The sequence below is a fragment of the Thermobia domestica genome, chromosome 1 (genome assembly GCF_964235325.1).
Source record: "Thermobia domestica chromosome 1, izTheDome1.hap1.1, whole genome shotgun sequence".
NCBI classification, from domain to species: domain Eukaryota; kingdom Metazoa; phylum Arthropoda; class Insecta; order Zygentoma; family Lepismatidae; genus Thermobia; species Thermobia domestica.
The window spans coordinates 103,711,364-103,737,967 of record NC_137454.1 but is presented as its reverse complement, the minus strand read 5'-3'; the positions used below and the strand labels follow the sequence as shown (position 1 = coordinate 103,737,967).

Genomic DNA, 26,604 nt, shown 5'->3' with positions numbered 1-26,604 from the left:
TGCAAACTTCTGATGAGCTGTTTCCAAATCTTGTTTCAGAAATTTCAACCTTATAGTGGAAATAAATTCATAACTAGCATATCTGTACGGGAAAGTAAGTTTTAATTCTAAAATGCTGAATTTTATATATATATAAGTATTTTAAAAAACTGATTTAACGTCTCTTATTTACTATTATGTCCTGCAGGTTAAAGGAAAGTCCTGCAGGAATGATTATGAAAGAACTGGAATGAGAATATGGGAGGAAACGGGAGAACCCCGAGAAAACCCACAGATACGATGCTGTCCACCATAAGCTCACATAGCCTCAGATGGAACCAGGGATTTCTTGCATCTAAGGTGAATATTCTACCATTGATCTGCTGTATTGCCTGGACTTGCAAGTGATTGAAATATAACAATCACTTGATACTATTTCTATATAGAATAAAATATTCACATAATGATTACATTGATCCATTAAAACTCAAACACAGATAGGAACATAAAGACCTAAGTAAGATTCATGTAACCTTGAACATTTATTTTCGGACTATTTTTCTGTTTCATTTTGTATGATTTAAATAAACATGGAAGTTTGGTTTATTATTATTTCGTTCGTAATACGCAAGTGAGTTTAAAATTTCCGTTCAATTCAAAGAAGAAAATGAATTTTAAAATTTTCAGCAAAATAACTCGAATAAGTATTTGAGAAAGAATAATTATTTTCTTAGAATAATATATATATATCAAAGTTATGAATGGTCTTTTTGCAATTCTTTATTAATACTCACTTTTCATTAATAAATCCTGGGCATAATACAAAACAGTTTGATAGGCAAATTTCAAATGTTCTCTATCACGCAGCGAACCTTTTCGTTGTTGACTCATCAGTACTGTTGTTTGAACAATGTCGATTATACCGTGTCCTGCGTTGATTTCCGCTATTGCTGCTAACACAAGGCAAAAAAGTCCAGTGCGACCTACTCCAGATAAACAGTGAACTACAAGTGGATGGGATGAATTTCGCTGTTGCAGACTGAAATTTAGCGCTTCAGATACGAAACTCAAAAATGGTCCAGGTGATGCTGGAAACGAACTGCAAAACAAAAGAACACGAATATTAACAAGGAGAACTGAATATAGTACTAGACCAAAAAATGAATAAAAAATAAGGAAATCAATCAACGCCTTTTAAAGCATTTTCTTTACTCAGCACTTGAGAAGTACTGTCTTTAAATACAAAAGTAAACCAAAGTTATTTAAAAGTAAGACAAATTTCAAATAGAATTCCAGCTAAAGCCATAAAACATAAATGATTTTCTAATTTTTAATTCATAAATGTGGGTAGAGCATGTTAATTTAACGTCTTAAAGATCTAACGCCGGAAACTAGATTCTAGTTCTTCTGTCAAGTTATGTCCTGTATGAGTTCCGCTCTAAATGTTAAATTACAGTTTCGTTTCTCATATTTTTCACTATTCTATCGTATCATATGGAACAAATTGGTCAACAACCGACTAAGGATGACCAAGATATAAAAATACCATTCGTACAAAGACATTCAAAAGTAGTATTCCTTACAAAACACTTCTTTCCCAGTAACTCTGATGAATTCACCGACATCTGTATATTAACGTTTGGTTTGCCTATTCTAATTATTCCATTTATTTGAAAGGAATAATAATAATAATAATAATAATAATAATAATAATAATAATAATAACCACCACCACCACCACCACCACCACCACCACCACCACCACCACCACCACCACCACCACCACCACCACCACCACAGGGACGACAGTACTTAAATTGCATTAAAAAAATTCGAAGTCAAAAAGCAATCGATTTACGATTTTCCTTCACTTCTTGCCCTTAAACCAAACCGTATTATTATATACGTAAGCAATACATATATTTTTTTAAACAGAAATACGTATTATAAATTTATTAATAGAATATTTAATAAAGTCGATATTGAGTTTCTAGCAACGCATCCTTTAGCCTAAATAATAAAGGCATTCACGAATAGATATTACGAATACGACACATTAAAACACACGAAAGAATATTTATGCTGCCACACATGGACAAGCTGAAATTCATGTGCAGGTATATTAAAAAAAAAAAAAAAAAAAAAAAAAAAAAAAAAAAAAGTGAGCCCCACTGCTTTCTACAGAGAAACTTTTACATTCACTCGCATCATGTAATCGACTCGGCCACAGGAACAATAAATAAATAAATAAAAAAGTCCCAGTATGCCTTTCAACTTGAGGCACCCTTACATTTCAATTAAGAAGTCAACAGACTAGGACTGGATTTAATGTCTTTACGATATTTGAAACTAGACTTCGGACAATCATAGTTTTACCTGTACTTCTAATTCAGAAAGCATTTTACATTAAAAATGCTTCAAAATCAGAAACTCTACTTGAACCAGAAATAAGTATATCTACTATCCACAGAAGCCTGAAGACGATTTGGATGATCTTGTATCAGACAGAATATATTATTTTGACACTACCTAGTCAAATGATATGTCTTCTCTGTATCTGCATTCCATTCCATTCCGTTCAGTCAAATGAGAAAGATTTCCCTTTCATCAAGAAAAGTCTGTATTTCATCCTGTTCAGTTCAATGAGAAAGGATTATCTTTCATATTATTTTTAACATCTAACGAAGTGACAATCATGTTTTCAATGAACATCGGCTAGTTTTAATGATCAAAGAAAAAGCATGAAGTAAAGAAAAGAAATAGAGGAAAAGAATATAGAACGCAATCTGGTTGATAAGATAAGAAAGTTTTCTTTTGGGAAGATTCAGAGAACCTATTTATACAACTGGCTATGTACGTATCACTAAGTTTCTAGATATTATTCTCCTACTAGGAAAAAATTATGCTCTGATAAACAAACACACGTCCATGAGCGTTTATACGGGATCTGGTGAGGCTTAATTTCTTAGCAACTGTACATTATATCCTGACTGGCCTATTGTGACTTACTAAACAACATTAACTTATCAATTGGTCCATATCTAATAATCATTCCATACGTCTTGAACAACGAGCATCATTGGCCAAAATTATAAATGAAAAATATAATATGGTGAAAAAAATGAAGTAATGAAACTTATGCATGATAAAGGAAAAAATTGCTGATGTTAAAAAGCTTAATAACTATTCCATTTTATTTTTATTTCACTATAAGAACCATTGTACATTTCTTCATGCCATATGCAGAAAGACCACAAAGCTTTGAAAAGACTTTTAACACTGAAAAGTATCACTTCAACTTTTTAGATCTTTACTAGGAAATACTTATTTTCCAAAGTCGAAATACGTCTCGCCAAATCGCCATCTCACCATTAATAGGGTACTTTATATAAATCGACTCAATTTGAGGGATAAAAACACAAAACAGCAAACGGAAAATTTGCAGAAATGAATTCAGTAAAATACAATAACGGACACTCAGAAAAATGCAGTTACTTGAATGTTTATATAATTTCCAACTGTAGCAGATATTTCAATGCATATTATGATTACCGATTATGAAATGATTTTATATACATACTATCTGACCCTGCACTGTCTACTCAGCGCCTCGTTCTGTTATGACCATGAATCTCCTTTTCACTGTGCATGTCTCCTTATTCACACAAGTAAAGGATAGGAGACTTACAAAAGAAGTGAATTGCTATGTACGGATGTTGGAGTGAGTTTGTAGCAAATTTGTAGAACATGATACCAAGTGAAAATATTTTTTATTAATAAATCCATATCCGTCCAAGTACGCCTCATTGCTTCTCTTGAATCCTTTGAAGTTGCCAGCATGCAATAGCTTTTGCCATTCAGATTTAAGCAAAGCGCCTGCAATGTCCGTCAACCCGCCATACGTAACTTCTCTACTGGTAGCCTAATACCATAGTTTCGGCCTGCAACAATATTAATCTTATGGGCTCAAAACGGCCCCTAAAATGTTGAATATAACAATAACAAGGTTTTTTTACAATTTGAATAAGAACTGGACAATCTACACAAACTTTGGAATCGACCAGCGAAAACGGCATGTTTCTAGCACTTGTGGTTTTCGAGATCTCATTATCGAAAGGACTGGGGACACACATATAAACCTAGCATTTTAATATGTAGATAAATGACAAACTACGGTATCTAGGTACGATCAGGCCTAAGCAGGATCATTGGGTCTCTTTCTCATGTTTGTCTACTTGTTTGTCACCCTACTCTGTACTGACCTTGTTCTGGCCTAATCGTACGTCGACACTGTACCATCTAGATCTGTAATAGCATTCGCATAGGAGGGGAAGAAAGATACGTTTTTGTCTCTACGGTTATCTACGTATGAATGGCAGTGCAAAGGTTTTCAATATAGATGATAAATAACTGTACTACCTGTACAAGCGGCCGAGAGTTAATTTAATTGTACACAGAACCCTATCGCATAAGTAACTCCACTTCTTCCTAGTCTAGGCAAAAGACAAGGCAAAGTGGTTTTCAAGTCCCATTTCCGAATCTACAAGAATAGTAACGGTAATGGGAGCTCCCTACCACTCAATCACTGTACGAGTAGTACAACGAACAAATAGAATATGCTCCCAATTAAACTGTAGGGACGTTTTTAATACAGCTCTTTAATTTTAACAATGCTTTGCAAAACGAGGGAAATGTATCGGATTCCCAGCATTATTATGCAGCAAATACTTACAAATAACACTTCCGAAGTGTAACACTCCGATTTTGATAAAATTTGGCAGGTTGATACTACACATGAAATAACCGAATACGTGTTTTTTTTTTTCTGTGGAAAAACGGTTTTAAGGGGCAAAAGCCCCCACCCAAAATTCTGAAATTTGAGGCCCAAAGGCAAGAAGAAGTGCACCGAATTGAATTACATTGTTCACAGATATTGTAGTACGTAAAATGAGATAATTGAGTTTCGTATTTTCCTGGAAAAAAGCAGTTGAGTGAGGCACGGACCTTCTAAATCGTTGATTACGAAATATCAAAAGTGCAAATAAGCATACATTAGAAGTTCCTAAAAAATATGGAGAATTGCGACGAAACTTCGTATAGGGACAATTTGCATGGGGCCTAGACCCCATCCGAAAAAAAAGTATTACCGTAAAAATATTACCGTAATAGCGCAGGAAGGAGTGTGTAACGTAATCGACACATAAATGAAAATATTGTAAATTAATAATAGAAATTTGGTAGGTTATAGAATGAGGACAGTTACGCATTTAATACAAGCGCCTCTAGTGGCGATTCTCGGAAGTGCAAAACCTTCCTCCTGGATGTGGAAGGAATGATCGCCATTGCGGCTCTGAATTCTTCAGCTGATAGTGGTGGGAAAAAGGCTCTCCTCAATAATGATAAATTTACGTTGTTTTCGGCTTCTAAATTATTCTAAACTACATTACTTTGAAAAGCAGGTTTGCTATTAAAAATGAAAGTAACTTTTCAGGCGATGCGTTTGGCAATTAGAAAAATAGGAGAGAAAATTTCATATTATTCTTAACTTCATTTTGTGCCATGTTATATCTATATAAATTATATTTTTCTTTAGTCCTCATATCTATAACTAATATCAATTATGTTTAATATGCTTAGTATATGTGTCTTATGTATTTACGTATGTTTCTTTGTGCTTGTAACTCAAGAAAGGTAATTTTGATAGTTAAGAAGTTTCGTGTGAAACTAGTGCGAACATGTGCTAATCGGTTAGCTTCAATAAGCTTTAAAGGCTGTCAATTGAACTGCTTTAAAGGAATTTTGGAAGTGAAATTAATTGTCAAATTGAACTTACTACGAAAAACATTTTATATTTAGTGTATTGGAAATTTAAAATTGAAATTAACATAACCAATGCGAAAAATTGAAACACAGCCAAAGAACATTTTTCATTATATAGCTTATTTGACTTGTTGTTGTTATACGTATATTATTTCGTTATTAGTTATAATAAATAGAGGACTAAATTTAGATAGTGTATATCCAAATTATTTCCATGCAATTCTCATTCCGCCGCCACTTAATTTGTATGAGCAACATTTTTTTTTCTTTCTTTCGGAGCTTTAACCTCTAAATTGCTACATACAAATTATATATTTTAAATTCAGAGCCGCAATCGCCTTGTGATAGCTTTGGTGTAAAGGGCTACACATTGTGCGTGCATGGAAATAAAAAAGAATTTAGTAATTATTTGTAAAAAGGGTAAAGTTATTGAAAAGTAAGGTAACATGGCACGACGAGAGAAATTACTTATAGAATTTTCTGACGATAGTGAGAACATGTCTGAATATGAAAGTACAGTAGAAGGATCTGAATTGAGTGCAGGTAAGGATGAAGGCCGCCGTAGAAATGAAATGGAGGGTACTTGTAATATAGGAATTCAAACCACATTGCCAATTATGGACCATGTGCCAGTAAGGGGTGCATGTGAACCATTGAATTGTTTAAATCAGTGTGTAGGTAATTATTCTGAAGGGAGTTCTTCATCTTATAATGAAATTCAAACTACTGGGTGCGACTCTGCGCCGCATTTATTACGAGCTAATCAATTCAAACCTCACAAAATAATGTCTACCTTTTCTCAAATGCAAATGGGTGCTCATGCTCAAACTTCTAATATTTTGCAAGGGCAGAGAATTAGCATAAGAAAAGTGGGTTCAATCGAGGAATCACATGTAAGAAATTTTCATTATCCCGAAACTCAATTTCATGGTTGTATGTTATCTGAATCTATCCCGTATTTTCCTAGGTCTAATTTTGAAAGAAGTCAAAATTTAGATTCACATGTAAATGTTAATATGCCTCGTGGCACAGATGTACTTAGGGGTGACACTGAAGAAACTCATATAAAACAACCCTATGCAGATATTAAGAGTATTAATATATTTCAAAATCATTTAAGTAATAATCTTGAAACTGGTAGGCCTATTTTAGGTAATGATAACTTAGATTTCACTATGGCTAGACCCGCCTTAGCATGTGACTTTCGAAAGCATGTATCCCAGAGTGCCTATGTCGCATTGCAGAAACAAATTCATTCTTTACCTGTGGTGGACGGAACCGAAAGTCATTCTTCTTTCATATTTTTGGTTCGTCTTGACGAGATAATTAGGCGGCAGGAAATGACGGTAGAGGTAATTTTAGTTGCGAGTTTAGAACAAACTCGTGGTGAGTTTAATCGCACCTTATATTCCTTCTTGAGTATATCTAATAATTGGGGACAGATTTGTTCAAGTTTGCTTGCAAGGTTCGTATCTACAATTAGTAGAACTCAATTTGTGAGTCAGTATTTTTACAGAATTATGTTAGAGCACGAAAACATGTATACCTTCTTGCAAGAGAAATTAAGTATTGCCAATGTTTTGGGTCTTCATTATGACGATCACGTGTTTTGCGACATAGTAACCAATTTAGTGCCTCCGCATATTTATGCGAGATATTTCACAAATCAGATTCCTACTACTGTACCCGAGCTTATGACCATTGCTCAATCTTGCGACCACTTTATCAGGTATAATAATGATTATTGTAAATTAAAGGATAATGTAAAGTTCGCTCAAAGTATTTTGAACTTTTCTAAACCAATGGATTTTTCGGATAAAAAGTCTTCACCTCAAAAATCCCGTATGGAAAGGAATATTAAGTGCTTTCGGTGCAAACAAACTGGACATTTTCAGAACTCCTGTCCTTCCTTATCCAAAGTTACATCTCAAGGAAAATTCTTACCTCGAACCTTGTTAAATCATCTAGAAAGGGACAAACAAGTGCTGTTTATTCCAGTAACAGTGGATGGTGTTTCAAATTCCTGTATATTGGACTCGGCGTCTTGTGTAAATCTAATAAGTAGGAAATTTCTGAACCTTATACGTAATAGGGTACAGGTAAACATTATACCCACCAACTTCACCACTGTGAGAATAGGTGAGACAGTCGTAACGCTCCATCAAAAGGTCAAAATTACCATCAAAATTAGTAATACAGACTTTCACTTATGGTTTTACGTAACAAACTCTACCCATTTCGATCTTCTATTGGGAAATAAGTTCATCTTGGACAATAAAGTTATTATAGACATATCCCAAAAGAAACTTGTTATCACCACGTTAAACCTTACAGTGCCTTTACACTGGAGGGAAGATTTAGTGCCTGCTAAAGTTGTGCCTTCAGATATTTCTTCCAGTAAGTCTAAACCTGTGCTTAGTCAACCAAAATCCGCCTATTCCAAAACCAAGGCGCCTGTCCAAAGGGAAAGGAACTATCATGGTCACACCATACGGAGTTTGAATGACGATCCTAGGAAGGAAGGAAGGAAGGAGGGAGGAGGAGCCAGTCCAAGGACAAACCGCAGGTAGCACCATTCCTAATCAATTATGTTGTTTTAATAATGTTTTCAATTCCAGGGAATTATATAAGGACACCAATAAAAATTACGAGTTAGTCGAGAATGAAAATAATGAGGTAGATAATATTGAAATTTCACCTAGTTTAAAAGATAAGCATCCTGAATTGGTAGAATATGTCCAAAATTTATGTAATTCTTATCCAGATGTTATTTCGAATTCTTTGGGCGAAATTAAGGATTTTACTTATGAGATAGAAATGGAAGATCCCACTCCTGTTAGATTACAACCGTACCAAGTTACAGGAAGTAAATTAAAAGAACTGGAATCCCATATTGATGAGTTAATAAAAGAGGGCGTTTTAGAAGAGGTCCCCTATTCTCCTTATTCGTCTCCATGTTTTTTGGTGACGAATAACGACAAATCTAAACGTTTAGTTGTTGCCTTCTCAGAAATTAATAAGAAGGTTAGGGTAACCAGTTTTCCTAGCCCACATGTAGAGGCTACCATAGCCAACTTAGGCCAAGATACTCTGTTTTCTCGGTTAGACATTCGGAAAAGTTTCTTTCAGATGAACATCTCTGAAAAAAGCAAGAAATATACTACCATTTGCACGCCCACACGCTTGCTTGTTCATCGTAAACTCCCAATGGGGTTCAGATGTAGTACATTCGTTTTAACTAGCTTTATGCACAAGATCTTTGGTGATATGATAGGTAAAAACTTAGAAGTGTTTTGTGACGATTTTCTTATACACACCAAAGATGTGGAAACGCACAAGCAAATATTAGAAGAAGTTTTAGAAAGACTGCGTAAATGGGGTATAACTGTGTCGAAAAAGAAATTATCACTCTTTCAAACAAAGATAAAATTTTTAGGATATGAATTTGAAGGTGGCTTTTCTAGAATAGATCCCGAGCGTGTAGAAGCTGTGCAAATTCTACCTCAGCCTAAAAATAGGAGGGGCGTTAATCGCATTTGCGGTTACTTTAATTATTACAAGAACTACATACCAGATTACGCCGAAATTATGGCTCCTTTGCATAAATTACGTTCTGTAAAAAATAAATTTCATTGGGGACCACAAGAACAGGAAGCCTTACAACGAGTAAAGCAGGCTTTTGTAGATCATGTTATTTTGCGTGTGCCTGATATGGATAAACCTTTTGTTATTCATTGTGATAGTTCATTTAAAAGATTTTCTGCAATTCTTTCGCAGTATGATGAGGAAAAACTTCTAAGACCTGTAGCTTTATTTTCTAAGGCTGTTCCTGAGTCCGATTGGTCTAAGAACATTTTTGAGTTGGAACTTAAATCTCTCTGTTTGGCACTCCAGAAATTTGAAATGTATTTAATTAAACCTTGTACTATATTTTCTGACAACTCTTCCTTAACATGGTTATTGCGTAATCATAAAAGAATGAGGAAATATGGAACTTTGATAGAGAAAATATCGCGATTTCAATTTAAAATTATTCATTTAAGGACGTCTCAGAACTTTTTGGCAGATTTCTGGTCTAGAGTTAACAATGGAGTGGAATTTCATAATTTTGATGATCAATATAACGAAATTCAAGATTTTAAAGGACAAACAGTAAATTTATCTTTGGCTAATTTCTGGAATGCACCTGTGTTCAGTCGTCCTCTTAAGGAATTACAAAGTGAAGACCAAGAGATAAAAGGAATAATGGAGCAGGTTAAGCAGGGTCAGCTTGCTGACAAATACAAAATAGATCATGGCATTCTTTTTATCAAAACTAAAGGAAGGAAGAATCAAGGATGGAGGATTTTAGTGCCTGAAGTCATGAAATACAGCATCATGAAATTCTTTCACGAGGATGAAGTGGGCGGATGTCACACCGGCTTTTCACGGACAGCAGCCAAGATTGCCCAAAGATGCAGTTGGAAGAATTTATTCCTCGACGTTAGGAAGTACGTCCAAGGATGCTTGCGATGTCAAACGTGCAAGGATGGTAATAGGAAGAAACAGGGTGTTTATTACTCACGAAAAACAACCAGACCTAACCACTGCTGGTATTTTGACACCGCTGGGCCGTTCCCGAACTCAGGACCGTTTCGACATCTATTTATTGTTTGTGACGCTGCATCCAGGTTTGTGATAATAGAACCACTAAGATCTTTAAGCTCCAAGGTTATTTGCAGTAAGCTGGAAAACCTTTATTTTCTTCTGGGAATTCCTAATAAAGTCGTCCACGATCGTGCGCAGATCTTCACAAGTTTCTACATGAAGCAACATCTTTTTAGCCTTGGTATTCAGGACATTACTACAGCTCCTTACTCACCTAGCAGCAACCAGGCGGAGAGACAGATTCGATCGATTAAGAACATTCTGAGAACGTATGTTAATGAGCATCAATCAGATTGGGCCCAATATATCAAGAAAATACAGTATACGCTCAACATGTGTGTCTCAGAATCGACTGGATTTGAGCCGGCGGAGATCTATCTTGGTCGTAAGTTGTCTTCACCCTTGGATGTTCTATGGGAATTAAATTTGGAAGAACTAGATGGTACTCCTGATAAAGAAGAGAAAATGGCGAAACTTGTTGAAAACATTGATCGATCTTGGAAGAGGAAGCAGAAATGTTACTCTAAAACCAGAGACTTGCCAAATTATCATAGACACCAATTAGTTTTGGTTAAGAAGTTCCAAAAGGCCTCAATTATCAAACATTTTACACCTAAGTTAAGTCCTTTATTTGAAGGTCCCTTTAAAGTTTTGAGCAAACCTAATTTAAATACATTGTGGTTGCAAGATGTTGCTAATCCTAAGCGTATCATTAAGAGAAATGTTAATCACGTTAAGCCTTATAATTCAGTAAGCCAAACGTAAAATGTAGTTGAAAAATTCTTTTTAAAATGTAACCATAATATTCTGTACAGTTATTTTGTGTGTTTTTCATTTTTGTATTTTCCAGATATCTGGCAGTGAAGTGTATAGTGTCTTACGAGGGACCCTATCCAAGTGCGACTCTGACTTCGAGTCGAGACTATGGTCGTTGGATACCTTGTCCCAAAAGAACATAACACGAAAAGTGATACATCCTCGATCGCAACCGTTGCAGAGATATAAGCGTGAAAAGTTCGAAATTGAGCTCCATACTATACATTACAAAGTCAGCTTCCGGGTCAGATTTGGCGGAAACGGTCAGGTAAGGAAACTCAGCGAATACATATCAAAGTAGTGTTGGGAGCCCACCACCTTTTGAATGAAAAAAATGTTGCCCCCGGGGCACTCGCAGGGTCCCAAGCGGGTCCAACTCAAAATTGGCAAATGGAACCGGGGGTCAAGTAGCATATTGTATGAAAGCTAGTGTTAAATAAAAGAAGACAGAACAAATCTCAACTCTCTATGATGACCCTGTGCAAACGGGCAACTGGTCAAAATGTCAAACAACCTACATCAGAAAATATATGGCCACTGTGAGAGACTCTGCAACAATTTGTTTAACTTCAATACCTTGCACTTTTAAACGTGTTTTTCTGTCTTGTTATTGTCACAACTTAACGGATTTAGAAGAGTGGCCATATATTTTCTGATGTAGGTTGTATTGACATTTTGACCAGTTGCCCGTTTGCACAGGGTCATCATAGAGAGTTGAGATTCGTTCTATCTTCTTTTATTTAACACTAGCTTTCATACAATATGCTACTTGACCCCCGGTTCCATTTGCCAATTTTGAGTTGGACCCCGCCTGGGACCCTGCGAGTGCCCCGGGGGCAACATTTTTTCAATCAAAAGGTGGTGGGCTCCCAACACTACTTTGATATGTATTCGCTGAGTTTCCTTACCTGACCGTTTCCGCCAAATCTGACCCGGAAGCTGACTTTGTAATGTATAGTATGGAGCTCAATTTCGAACTTTTCACGCTTATATCTCTGCAACGGTTGCGATCGAGGATGTATCACTTTTCGTGTTATGTTCTTTTGGGACAAGGTATCCAACGACCATAGTCTCGACTCGAAGTCAGAGTCGTACTTGGATAGGTTCCCTCGTTAGTGTAGTGAGATGTGAAAGAGTGTATCATCTTATCATAATACCGCGGTATTTCATCCATCTAAGTGTTGTGTCCATAGTTGTAAGTGGTCGTCGCTGGAATTACTGTATGTATTATATATTTTTTTATTTGGCAATGGTCATAGTTTATTATCCTTTATGTGCCGATTAACTTCTGTAGTCCAAAATATATATGTATTTGTACATATATATTTCAGCGGGGACAGGGAATGTTTATGTAACGTAATCGACACATAAATGAAAATATTGTAAATTAATAATAGAAATTTGGTAGGTTATAGAATGAGGACAGTTACGCATTTAATACAAGCGCCTCTAATGGCGATTCTCGGAAGTGCAAAACCTTCCTCCTGGATGTGGAAGGAATGATCGCCATTGCGGCTCTGAATTCTTCAGCTGATAGTGGTGGGAAAAAGGCTCTCCTCAATAATGATAAATTTACGTTGTTTTCGGCTTCTAAATTATTCTAAACTACATTACTTTGAAAAGCAGGTTTGCTATTAAAAATGAAAGTAACTTTTCAGGCGATGCGTTTGGCAATTAGAAAAATAGGAGAGAAAATTTCATATTATTCTTAACTTCATTTTGTGCCATGTTATATCTATATAAATTATATTTTTCTTTAGTCCTCATATCTATAACTAATATCAATTATGTTTAATATGCTTAGTATATGTGTCTTATGTATTTACGTATGTTTCTTTGTGCTTGTAACTCAAGAAAGGTAATTTTGATAGTTAAGAAGTTTCGTGTGAAACTAGTGCGAACATGTGCTAATCGGTTAGCTTCAATAAGCTTTAATGGCTGTCAATTGAACTGCTTTAAAGGAATTTTGGAAGTGAAATTAATTGTCAAATTGAACTTACTACGAAAAACATTTTATATTTAGTGTATTGGAAATTTAAAATTGAAATTAACATAACCAATGCGAAAAATTGAAACACAGCCAAAGAACATTTTTCATTATATAGCTTATTTGACTTGTTGTTGTTATACGTATATTATTTCGTTATTAGTTATAATAAATAGAGGACTAAATTTAGATAGTGTATATCCAAATTATTTCCATGCAATTCTCATTCCGCCGCCACTTAATTTGTATGAGCAACATTTTTTTTTCTTGCTTTCGGGGCTTTAACCTCTAAATTGCTACAAGTGGACCGAAGCAAATGAAATCGTGTGTAGATATTATATAGCCCCAATTTAAAATAAGGCCTTTCGTGTTTCTCAAGTGTCCCCATCCGATTTGCTTCAAATTTGGCACATCAACAGCAAACTGGAAATAAATCGACACGTGTTTTTGATTATGCAGAAAAACATTGTAAGAGTTAAAGGTGCCTCCTGAAATACTATAAAAAACGCTATACTATTTGTGCTTGTAGTTGATGTGCCAAATTTGAAGAAATCAGAGACACTTGTGAAACACGAAAGGCCATGTTTTACATATCCAATATCTACAAACAATTTCATTCGCTTCGGTCCACTCCTTCCGCCACTCAACGCCTCGGTCCACTCAACAATTTTTCTTTCTTTTCACGAAAATACGAAACATGTATTCCCTTATCTGACCACGAAACACGTATTCCCTCATCTTACCTCTACAATATTTGTGCACATTTCATTCACTTCGGTCCACTTCTTGCCGTTCGGGGTCAAATTCCAAAATTATGGACGGGGGCTTTTACCCACAAAACAGTTTTTCCCCCGAAAATAAAAATAAAAAACGTATCCGTTTGTTTTTTGCCTATTGTTCATACACAAAGTTTCGTTGCAATTCTTCATGTCCTTTACACACACACACATCTGATATACTGTTACTAGCCCTTTGGTATTTCGTGATCAAAGGTTTGGAGGGGCCCGTGCCCCACCCAACCGTTTTTTCCAAGAAAATACGAAACCCGTATTCCCTCATTTTATGTCTACAATACTTGTGCAAAATTTCATTCGCTTCGGTTCACTTGTTCTTGCCTTTCGGGCGTCAAATTTCAAAATTTTAGGTGGGAGCTTTGGCCCCCTAAAACAGTTTTCCGTAGAAAATAAAAACCCGTATTCATTTATTTTTTGCGTATTGTCTATTCGTTGCAATTCTTCATGTCCTTTACACACATCTGACATACTGTTATTAGCACTTTTGATATTTCGTGATCAAAGGTTTGGAGGGGTCCGTGCCCCACCCTACCGTTTTTTTTTTTTTTTTTTTTTAATTTTATTAGGAAAATATGAAACACGTATTCCCTCATTTTACGTCTGCAATATCTGTGCACAATTTCATTCACATCGGTTCACTTATTCTTGCCTTTCGGGCGTCAATTTTCAAAATTTTGGGTGGGAGCTTTAGCCCCCTAAAACAGTTTTTCCGCAGAAAATAAAAAAAAAAGTATTCGTTTATTTTTTGCGTATTGTCCACACACAAAGTTTCGTTGCAATTCTTCATGTCCTTTACACACATCTGACATACTGTTACTAGCACTTTTGATATTTCGTGATCAAAGGTTTGGAGAATCCGTGCCCCACCAAACCGTTTTATTCAGGAAAATACGAAACCCGTATTCCCTCATTTTATGTCTACAATATCTGTGCACAATTTCATTCACTTGTTCTTGCCTTTCGGGTGTCAACTTTCAAAATTTTGGGTGGGGCTTTAGCAACCTAAAACCGTTTTTCCACCGAAAATAGAAAATATGTATTCCTTTTTTTTATAGCAATATTTATAAAATTTATTTACCAATATGCTTTCTACATATTTTACAAACATTTTTCACAAGCTCAGCTAATTTCATTTGTGAGGTAAAAAGAAAAAGATCGTCTGTTGGATTGAATTTTCCAGCACGCACGCACACACACACACACACACACACACACACACACACACACACACACACACACACACACACACACACACACACACACACACACACACGCACGCACGCACACACACACACACACACACACACACACAAACAACAACAACAACGATATTATCTAGTAAGCAACATACTATTCGTTTATTTTATGTGTAGTATCTACCTGCCAAATTGTACAATCCGCGGCAAAAAACCTGCAACATGAGGATGTAAGTTTATTGTGAAACTACGGCTAACAGCACAGGGAATGAACATAACGTCTAAGTGGAACGAATCACGCGTGGATAAACTTCGGCCTCTTCCCGTGCACACTTATTTTGGAGCAAAAGACTTCGTCATTTCACAATAAACTTATATGCTCATGTTGCAGGTTTTTTGCCGCGGATTGTACCAAAATCGTAGTGTTACACTTCGGAACTGTTGTTACTTGTTAGATGCATTTACTCTTGCATTGAACTTACCTGCCAGGCCAACCCGTGAACTGCAGATGAACCACAACCCTCATAGCTCTTGTCTCGGTAATACAAACAGAAATTATTCTTTCCACCCAATTGGTACGTATGTTTGAACTTTGGAGTGAAATCTGCATCTTCCCTACGAATACATCTTCACCTTTCTCCACGGGCCAATAGATCTGCTTCTGAAGCTGTGCACAAAGAAAGAAATGTTTACATTTATTTATTTATTTTTCAAAAAGTAGAAACCACTTAACATACTTCACCTGACTTCTATTGTAGGGCTCATAATGGTCTGGTCTCCTGTAAATAGTTGAAAAGTGACCAAAAGCACACGAAAAAGTTACCGAGAAGTGACCAAAATCTCATCATGCATCTTTTTTCCTTTGTCAATTTCTCCATCACCTCCCTCTCTCTCTCTCTCTCTGTTTGTTGTTTTGTTTCATGTTTTCTTCTTTACTTCTTCTTTTTGAGCTGCTTCCTTTCTTAGGTTTTCTAAGTATGCTTTGTAGTTAATGTAAGCAGACTTAGCAGATGTAAGAAGTGGAACCAATTCTGGCCTATTTCCGAATTTCTTCATCCCAGATATTATATTTAACTTTGCATTGAGGGTTCTCAAAGCCATGAAATATTCAAATTCATCACCTACTCGTAAGAACATACAGGAAGCATAACACGAACATGACGAACATGATGAGCCACACAAATACACACACACAACGTTGAGCGGAGCGTTAACTATTACGAGAGAAAACTTAAAGACTATTATGAGAGAAGAAAGAATAGACACAGAAGAGTTCTCAACCCCACCTTGAGAGCTTAAGCATCCACCAACCATCCACTGTGCTTTAGAAAGAATAAAAGCTGAAGTGAGAATAAAGTGCTGACTATTTCCCATGTGACAGCAAGTACTGAAGCTTTCAGGAGAGTAATGTCTTTCAAGTAATGTCACGTTTCTGTCTTTCTCCATTTATTTTTATATTTTTCTTAGAAAAGTGCCAATGCAAAACATAAATCACACGAAAAAGTCACTTTACCTCCCAAAAAAGTAACTTTTAGTGACAAATTAAAAAAAAAAAAGTAACTTTTAGTGACCAATTTTAAAAAAGTGACTCGCTATGAGCCCTGCTATTGTTTTTGAACTCAAAACTACCTCTATTCGTTCAATGTTTGAAAAAGTATGTCTTATTTATAAAGTATCATAACCTATATTGAATTAACTTTACTTCCTAAAATGTACAAAATGTACTATTTCGAACTGGAAGAGATTGAACTTTGTTCCTGTAACAGTTATACCTATATATTTTATGTAGAATCAACAGGAATCATTTCAGTACTACATTTAAAAGAAGATTGGTTGAAGCTTAACCTTTTTTTTTTTCCTCCGGACAATATATGACACACACATAGCTCCTCTTGTTTAAAGTGGGATCCGAACTACCACTTGGATTTTACACTTGATTATGCCACTGTTGGAATGATGATAGCACAACTCAACTCAACCCTCGACCATACACCAATGGAAGCACGTCGATTAGTCATCTGGCTACGAAGGCGAATTTCACAATGAAGGAAATAGTTCAACGCTAAAGTACTGTGAGACTGTAATGTTACAATCGCTGCCACATATAATTTCCTGTCAATAATTACAAGATGGATGGACGGGAGAAATCAGTTTGTGGTGTGAAGGTATGCCCAACAAAAGCTATTTTGGTTCTTCAACAAATAAATGTTTAAAATTACATATATCTTTGTGAACAATATAAAAGTTCAGTAATTCAAAAATTTTACTCTAATGCAATGTGTACAGGTTACCCTGTCTAATGTACTCACTAAATAAATAAACTTGCATCCCAGAAAATTTTTCTTTTAAGTTACTGTACAAACAATTCAACTGATACTTTTTTAAGACATAAAGTAACATATTCATGCAATTGTGTATTAGTCTACGCTGAACTTACCTCTGTATCATTTAGAAGGCACACTATGACTTCAACTTGCTGTTCCCAAACCATTGTCCAAAAATCAGCGTAAGTTGAAGGAAGGGGTGTCTGCGTTACTATAAATGGCGGGCAAAGTGGCGTCAATCCCTGAAGTTTAAAAACAGAAACTACATACAGATTTATGATTGCAACACAATATGGTTTTCACTAAACTACCTGGCGATACCTTATCACGATATCATACATTCAACTGAGGGATTGTCTAGTGTTGCCAACACACAACGAGAAAATGAGGCTAAAATCGAAAGCTAAAAATGGCTAGCAAAAAGCTTCCGCACTGAGACAAAACTGAAAAACTAACCGATTTCTACAATAATATATACAATTAAAGTAAAACTCACCTAACAAATAAAATGTCATCGTCATTATTATCATAATATTGAGGCTAAGCCTCAGCTTCTTTTCTCTCCGTTGTTTGCACCGGGGCACGGCGAACTCCACTGAAGGCGGGAACCTTGGTAGAGGGAGGTGGGAAGTCACCAGTCCTTCTTGGAGACGGTCAAGCAGCATAAGTCACGCGGCAGAGATCAGATCGGGTCTCGGGAAAACATTAATGCAACTCGAAAGATGGGTTACAATTGGACGAAATATGTGTTCGTGAGAGAATAGACTAAAGGTCTGGAAAAATAACTGGTTTTGCACAGAATGATGATGATCTTACAGAAGCAAAGACTATTTTAACTTATTTGGTATCTTCCGCATTCTCTTCCTTTGAACATGTATTGTCTTTTCATTCAGTAAAAACAATCTCAGGGTCACAAATGGCCGATATTACTAAAGGAGTTATATGTATGTTAGAAGAATGTAATTTTAAAGTGTTATGTGTTATTTTTGACAATAACAAAATCAATCAGAATATGTTTTCAATATTAGCTTAAGATTCAGACGATAAATGCATTTTGTTTGCCCCAATTATTGACCACCAAATCTACTATATGTATTACACTGTTCATATACTAAAGAATATTAGAAACAATTGGATAAACCAGAACGACCAGTGTAAGACTTTCATGTTTCCTAAGTTTCCATCTAAAACTGAAACCTGTAATGTAGAATCTTTGAAGAGGGCTGATTTTAATAATCTGAGAACAGTTTATAAGAATGAAGAAGGTAACATTTCGAAGAAAGTGTTTAAATTAAACTTATAGTTTAATCCTACTTACAGTTTAACGGTGTATCCTACCAATCTGGAGAGGCAGCAGGTATCACTTGCATTAAATGTATTCGATTAAAGCACTACGACAGCAATTACTACTTTCGGTTTTCAAGATACAGCAGAGTTCATTGACATTATTTGGAAATAGAGGCCCATTCTGAACACAAAAAGTAGTGGTTGTGGTCTTCGTGGAATGAACAAATTTGCTTATCCATTTTGCTCTGTTGATGATGATCAATTGCAATTCCTTGAGGATTTGCTCACGTAGGTCAGTAATTGGATGAAGCAATGCACATCTGAAGGGAGGCTCCCTTTGAGCAATGATACTGGGAAAACTTTAATTCAGAGCACGAAATGTCTTTGAAGCATAATAAAGTTTTCTTTGACAGTTTTGGAAGCAAAATATGTCTTACCAGAAATTTCAGACAGATAAGTTAGAAAAACGTTTTAGCCTGTACAGACAATTTAGCGGTGAAAATTATACTGTTAACGTCATCCAAATAATAGAAGCCAAAAGGAAAATCAGAGCGAAGACTGTGCTGGGAATGAGTCTGCAAGATATAGTATGATAAAGCTCAATTTTGATTCCATGAAGTTGATTAACGACGACTTTTGTGAAGAGCTGGAAAATAAAGACAAGGTTATAAATGATTCACATAAAGACATTGATGCTGTTGAAAGTTTATCAGTCGGCACTGCTACATGTTTTTGGATAAGCAGCATTTAAATTTAATACAAGATTAACTGGCGAGCAGTGTTCAGAGCTTGTTGTTAGAGAAGAACAAGACGACGAGTACTTTGAAAACATCAACCGAACAGGATTACCAATGTCATCCGATTTTCTTCTAAGTGTTGGAAGAATTGATTTCAGGATAATGAGTTCGCTTGTGTTCCAAAACTATGAACATTCTTTCCTTCAAACTTGTGAGAAGCAACACAATCTATTATGTAGTTTAATAGTTAAGTAAGTAAGTGCAGACAAGGCTAATAGTGCAATTTTTGCAGATAAATGTAGTGTTTATGGTTGTGGAAGTGAGCAAAATTGCCAGTAAGGTTATTAGTGTGTTGAGTAACATCTTACTATCCAACTACAAGAAAAAACGCAATGACTTTTTGTCAGTGAAGGCAGGAGACACAACAAGGAAGCTGAAAACATTCAAATAAATCTGTAAAGGTACGTACATGGTTTCTATTTTATATAAAAATTTGTAATGCTAATGTTAAATAATTTGTTAACGTTTTCAAAGCATTATTTCTGTGTGTTACAAAGTGTAAAAACAAACAGTGTACAAATAATAGAATCAAAGCGCCAGTCCATACTCTTCCCTACAACAAAATATCAACAAGAAAAAATATTAAAAACTCCTGTATTTCCGTGCTGCTGCATGCTGTAAGTCACGGCAAACTCCATTCGCCGTGTGTAAGTCAAGTTGGAAGACGACCGGTAACGTCACATGATTCTCGAAGAGTAGAGGGAAGGTTCCCGCCTTCAGTAGAGTTCGCCGTGACCGGGGGTATACACTGTTGTTGTTTCTACTCGTTACAAAACAGTGACTAGAATTTTGCAAAAGAAACAGCACTTGAGCATAAGGTGCAGCCCAAATATCACTCTTAAAACTGAAAAAAGTGTGTCTGCTTTCAAACAGTTCCTGGGTCTGTTTTTGATTATATTAACTTGATTGAGTACACGGTCCACTTTCGTATTCCTATCTGGAAACGTTAGTATGGGAAAAGCCAATTAAACTAATTTTAAGCATGTACTCTCCCCTACAGGATCTTTGCACTAATTTACTTCTTACCAAAATTCTTCAGTTTAAGATTTATTTACCCCTTCAAGAAGTTTATATTCCGTCACTGCTTTTCAATTTTATCGATATTATCTTTAAATCCTAAAGCTAAAGCTCAGTCAATACTAAACTGTTTTTTAAAAAATAAGTGAAATCTTTCAATTTAACGTCCAATGATTATGTCCTTTAGGCTAAGGGGGGCGGATGATTAACGTATGTGAATAATAATGGAATAATTGGTAGAATGATAATGTAAGAGGAAACGGGAATATCCCGAGAAAACCCAAGGACACGATGTTGTCAACCACAAACTTACTTGTCCGAAGATCGAATTAGGGATCCTTCGCACCAGAGGTAAGCACTGAGCCACCGTGACCCCCCTTGAAGGCTCGAGTTAGAAGAATTCAAGATGATAATTTAGGACAGGCCTTCAAATATGTTTTGCGGAAGAAGTCCTCTGTAACAGGTTGCTAACGTCATTGAGAGAAACACGAAGCAAAGCCTAACATAATGTTACGTAAAATGCTTACAGCACATTATATATTTAAAGTGTGAGAATATAATAAGATTTAATGTAAATATATATATATATATATATATATATATATATATATATATATATATATATATATATATATCCTACTGATCCTCTTTTCAATTTGTCGTGGTTCCCAGGACCCCGTGAATCACAGACTGAGTCCGGACCCATTGCTTACACCCAAACTACATGAGTTCCCATTGAAAATCGAACTCAGAATTCCCGCGCCGAAGACGCTTATGCTAACCATATAGCCACGAAGAAGTTCTGTACCCTAAATATGTACCAAACACTGGTTTCTTGCACGACTACTCATTTTAATGGCATTTCAGTTTGCCGGGATGATATAAATCTGTACGCAAATTGTGGGCATGCACAAAAAAATTCGGATTTCTCACTTTTCTTCAATCTTCTATCGATTGCACATTGTTTGATTGGACAACGCTACTATCAATATAAGATGTTCCCTTGTCAGATTGGTTTGATGTATTCCACTACCTGCAGTCCACAAAACAGCCAGCATAATACGGTGCAAGTATTATTGGGCATGAACTACCGAGCAGTGGATATGTGTTATTCTCAGACGATTTCAGCTTCTCTCTCCAGAGTGATTCATGATATAAATACATCTGGAGTGCACACAGAACATATGAAATGAAATCTTTGAGTTTTACGTCCCACGGTTATGCCGGTTAGGCTAAAGGAGACGGTGATGATGAGTAATGAATGAAATGGTGGAATGAAGATAGTGGGAGGAAACGGGAGAACCCCGAGAAAACCCACGCACACACAGAACATAGTACAGATAAGAGAATCATTGAAAGAAATTAAGTTTGGGAGCGGTATTGACCGGCAGTGTGCCGAGGCGCGAAAACCTCTTCATGTGATTACCGGGACGCGGATGCACTATCTTGTGAGATTTACTAAGTATGATTCTCTAACATACTATTCGTCATTCAAGAGTGCTATGAATCTGAATATCAACTTATGGACATATCTGCAGCAGCTAGCAAAATCATTAGACCTAAACTCCACTAAACATGTTTGGCAAATATTTCTGATATCAGCTACCCAGAGCTGTGGATACCTGAAAATAAGATTTGAGCTTTATTCCACACCAATATCTGATATTATAACTTTAAGCATCTATACAACATAATCTGTTACAATGAGATATCACATAGCAGCAGGCGCGTATTTATATATTGTGCGCCCCTATGCTCTAAATAATACCCCCTTCCCCCCAAAATATATATATATATATATATATATATATATATATTGGAGTTGAATTCAGTTTTTGGGGTCGCTAAAATCAATAGTGACAGTTTTAATCCAATTCAACTTCAAGGTCATACTTCACTCCCCAGGGAGGGGGGTGAGATTTTAAAAGTAATCGAAAACGAGATATTAGTGTTGAATTCATAGTTTTCGAAGTCGCTGCGTTTAACGGTATCAGTTTTCATGGTGTTCAAGTTCATCCTCCTTGATGTGGGGGTGGGAGAGGATGACATTTTAAAAATAATCAGATAAGCTGGCTAATTAGTAAGTACTGTAATTAGAGCGAACATATACTTTCTCGCATTTGCGCGGGACTGCGGGTTGCTAGTTTTAAATATTACTTAAGAAATCCAAAATTTTGCCACCCCCTAAATTCTGCCGCCCTATGCTGGAGCACAGACTAGCACTTACCTAAATACGAAACTGCATAGCGCACAAAACTTTACGTGCATTTTATATGTGTGTACTGTAACGAGATGTGATGCACTATATCACCTCAATTAAATATATACATATAATGTTTTCTTCAAGAATGTTACGTTTGTAAACAACGTACACGTTCTATTCTGGCATAACTCATTCGAGTGTATATGTCGAATATGGTTTTTAATTTATGAGTGTGTGTGAATTTGATTGCATAATTTACATATATTTAAGTATTAATTTTTTTAAAGCATACCTTGACATATGATGCATTAATATAGTCGTCTTTTGTGGAAGGGAGTTCTACTCTGGAATGGTCGTATGGCAAAATGTCTGGAAATCTATTTTTCATCGGATAACATCGGGCTACAGATATACTTAGTTTATGAGAATCCTTCTCCTGTAAAAGATTGTAAGAAACAATAATTAACATACACGAACACATTCACAACTTATTACTGCATGGCAAATGCCCATATGTAACAATAATTTATTTTTCAAATTAATGCTCCCTCCTCTCTCTTCTACGAGGTTTGTCAGGAAAGTAAAGATATAAACACATTTGCATGTTACGGAGAAATGTGTACTACAGTTGGCAATACTAGCAGTAACCTTGATCCATATGACGAAGATTGAGAGTGATTCGTCAGTATTGCGCGAAGAACAAACGTTGGAAATGGCAGCCAAAATGACGAATCTAGCCAGATATGATGTGCACAATGTGATCAAGTATTTGCAGGCACAAGGACAGCGTCATCGGAGATTCAAGAAAGTGTGTCTGTGTACGGGAACGTAATGAATCCGGCAAAATGTGGCGAAGTGATGCCATGCCTTCGCAGAAGATCGGTCTGATATGCACGATGGAGAGAGAAACGGGAGGTAATCTATTATCACTGTCGACTTTCGCAATCGCATTGAAACAGAGGTGCGTGCGAACGGGCGGGTGACAATCAGAGAATTGTGTGTGATATTTCCTGACGTTTCAAGGAATACCATTCATGAAGTTGTGATTAGGTTGGGATACAAAAAGTTATATGGATGCTGATTCAAGACTGAGGAAAACGAACTCAAATGAATGTGGTGCGTACTGGATTTTCGAACCCGCAACGCAGAAGAGGGAGACACAGTCCTGGACTCCACTATGATAGATAATGAGATATGCGTGTTTCACTATATGCCTGAATTCAAACAGTGGTCACTGCAGTGGCGCATACCATTCTCCAAAAGTCAAAAAGTTTAAAACCTCATTTTCAACCCCCAAGCTGATGGGAACTATTTCCTGGGATCGCCAGGGTATCCTACTGATGAAATTCATACCTCTTTGAAGAACGACTGATGCTGAAACATACTGCCAGACTGAAACATCTTCGACGTGCAAGCTGTCACATAGAATGCTCTTTATTCATGACAACGCCCAGCCCCATTCGACAAATGTCACCACGGAGTTGCATGCACACTCGGACCTAACACGATTACCGTCTGTTTTAGTACTTAAAGAAACATCTTGGCGGAAAACACTTGAAGACGACGATGAGGTAGGGAAGAAGTCACAAAGTGGTTCCAGATGCAGGTGCCGCGCCGGATTTTTACGGTTCTGATATACCGTATTTGAACAGAAGTTTGGACAATCGTGGCACTGGAGAAATAGCCTCTGTACTAGTGTGTCAAGTATAGTTTTCTATGTGTCCAATACAGTTCTTAAATATCTTATTTTTCATCTGTATCTTTAGTTTCCTGACAATCCTCGTAACTTTATACCTCAACAACCGTTCAATGCTGAATTTTGGATGTTTAGCTGTAAGGAAGTTAATTACAGGAAAAATAAACGTTAAAAATATCTAAATTAACACCCTGAAAGCTGACACGAACAACCTTCGTGTTCCATGATAAATATTTCGAAATATATATTTACAATTAATTTAAAAAACACTCGAGTATTTCATCCATATTCTATGATTATGCCCTACAGGAGTCTATGGTGGACGTAAATAATGATAGTCTACATAGTCCAGCTATCCGTTAATTTTTGGTTTTACATTTATGTATTGAAATAACTGACACCGACACACTACACGACCATACTTTTTTCAAAAAAAGCGAACATACTAATGCAAGACCAGCAAATTTATTAATCGTTACGAATCCCATTAATTTTTAATTTACTCGTTTACTTAATTGTTAATTAATAAAAATGATTTTAATTGAATTATTAGTTTAATACAGTTATAATCTGGCATATTTTGTTAAGTTTAACAATCACTAAATCTTTTCCCAGAGCAAACCTAATCGGATGATTATTTTACACTTTCAGGAACCAATCCTGCTGCCTTCGACTACCAGACACTAAATCAAGGGCTTCGGCTTCATAAGATTTTTGCATGTTCTTATATTTTTCAGCGAGAACATACCTACAAGTTCCTGTTCTCCCACAAATTAATTTTAAAAAATCTTAATTTTTTAGTAAATTTAACTGATTCTTTTCTAGAAACCAAGTTCATAATTACCTGCAAATCCTGTAATTCCTTCCATTTCATATCCAAAGGCGTTGGTCCATTCAGACTTTTCTTCGTAAGGCCGTCCACAAACTTTTCGTACTTTTCAACCTCTTGAGCGAATTGGTTTAAAAATTCCGGATCAATATAAGGATCTTTAGTCATTCCTTTGAAGATTTGTTTGTTTGATGCATCACTATCCTTCCTTGGTCCGATTTCTTTCGTAGGTACAATCTGTCAAACAATTTCAAAATAATTATATATTCTAAGAGTATAACTAATAACGTGACATGTTATGATAAATTTTTGTTCTTTTATTGATGATTATAATATAGTTTGAATCACCAAATTTAGGATCATCCTATCAAATCTCTTGCAATCATGGATACGTTATAGAAGAATAAATTTATAATTAGATATGGTATATAATACATTTTTACTGCAAACAGATCCTAACGTAAATAAGGTCAAAAGGTACTCATCTTCCTCTTTTATATTCTGTTACAAGTTTTAAAAAAATCATGTTAAACGTCGAATTTTAGCTGACAGCTGTCAGCATTGAAGACAATAAATAAGTGAGAACAAAATTTTAGTGAAGCCTTAAAATAAAACCTTCTTTCTTACATGTCCTGACAAAAGTGACAGTTATCAGCGGGATTTATTACTGAAATTGGTTGCCTCACTACTTTATATTACTTTCTTTTTTGAAGGTTAAATTCTGAAATAGCTTAACGTCAGAAATACAGATTCCAGATTATTTATGTATGCAGTATTAGCACTTTCGTTGAATTCTGCATCAGATATCGAGAGGAAGACGAAAGGAGAAAAATTTAAGAAAAGAGAGAAAGCTGAGCAATGATATATTTATTCTACTATATCGTCCCATAACAATTACCTCAAGAACATCCTGTCAATACACTCTAACTGAAAATGCCCCAACTTTATCAGTATTCAATAATAATAATAATAATAATAATAATAACAATAATAATAAAATCCTCGACTCTCAACTTCCTTCCCAGTACCATTCTAGCCTTCATTACATACAGCAACCAATAGCTACAACTCAAAAAAACTTCCGTTTACCAAAAGTTTCCCATAAAATCAACAACCTCATTACGAGAAATGGTCCTTTGAAAAATCCCACATCTTTATCGAAGAAATGCCAGAAAGTCAGATGCAAAATCTGTCCGATATTCGATCCCAGTT

At 35.8% G+C, this 26,604-nt stretch overlaps 1 protein-coding gene across 5 annotated transcripts in view; it reads right to left on the bottom strand.

Moving 5' to 3' along the window:
* Positions 1 to 26,604, bottom strand: part of mop (tyrosine-protein phosphatase non-receptor type protein myopic) — an 80,910-nt gene that overhangs the window by 12,128 nt on the left and 42,178 nt on the right. For all 5 annotated transcript variants that reach the window (XM_081761338.1, XM_081761328.1, XM_081761318.1 and 2 more), the window contains exons 13-17: positions 25,408 to 25,629; positions 23,160 to 23,303; positions 17,677 to 17,805; positions 15,722 to 15,906; positions 774 to 1,078 (exon numbers count right to left, since the gene is read on the bottom strand). In XM_081761338.1, the coding sequence (XP_081617464.1) occupies positions 774 to 1,078; positions 15,722 to 15,906; positions 17,677 to 17,805; positions 23,160 to 23,303; positions 25,408 to 25,629 (985 nt within the window). The remainder of the gene's footprint in view (positions 1 to 773; positions 1,079 to 15,721; positions 15,907 to 17,676; positions 17,806 to 23,159; positions 23,304 to 25,407; positions 25,630 to 26,604) is intronic.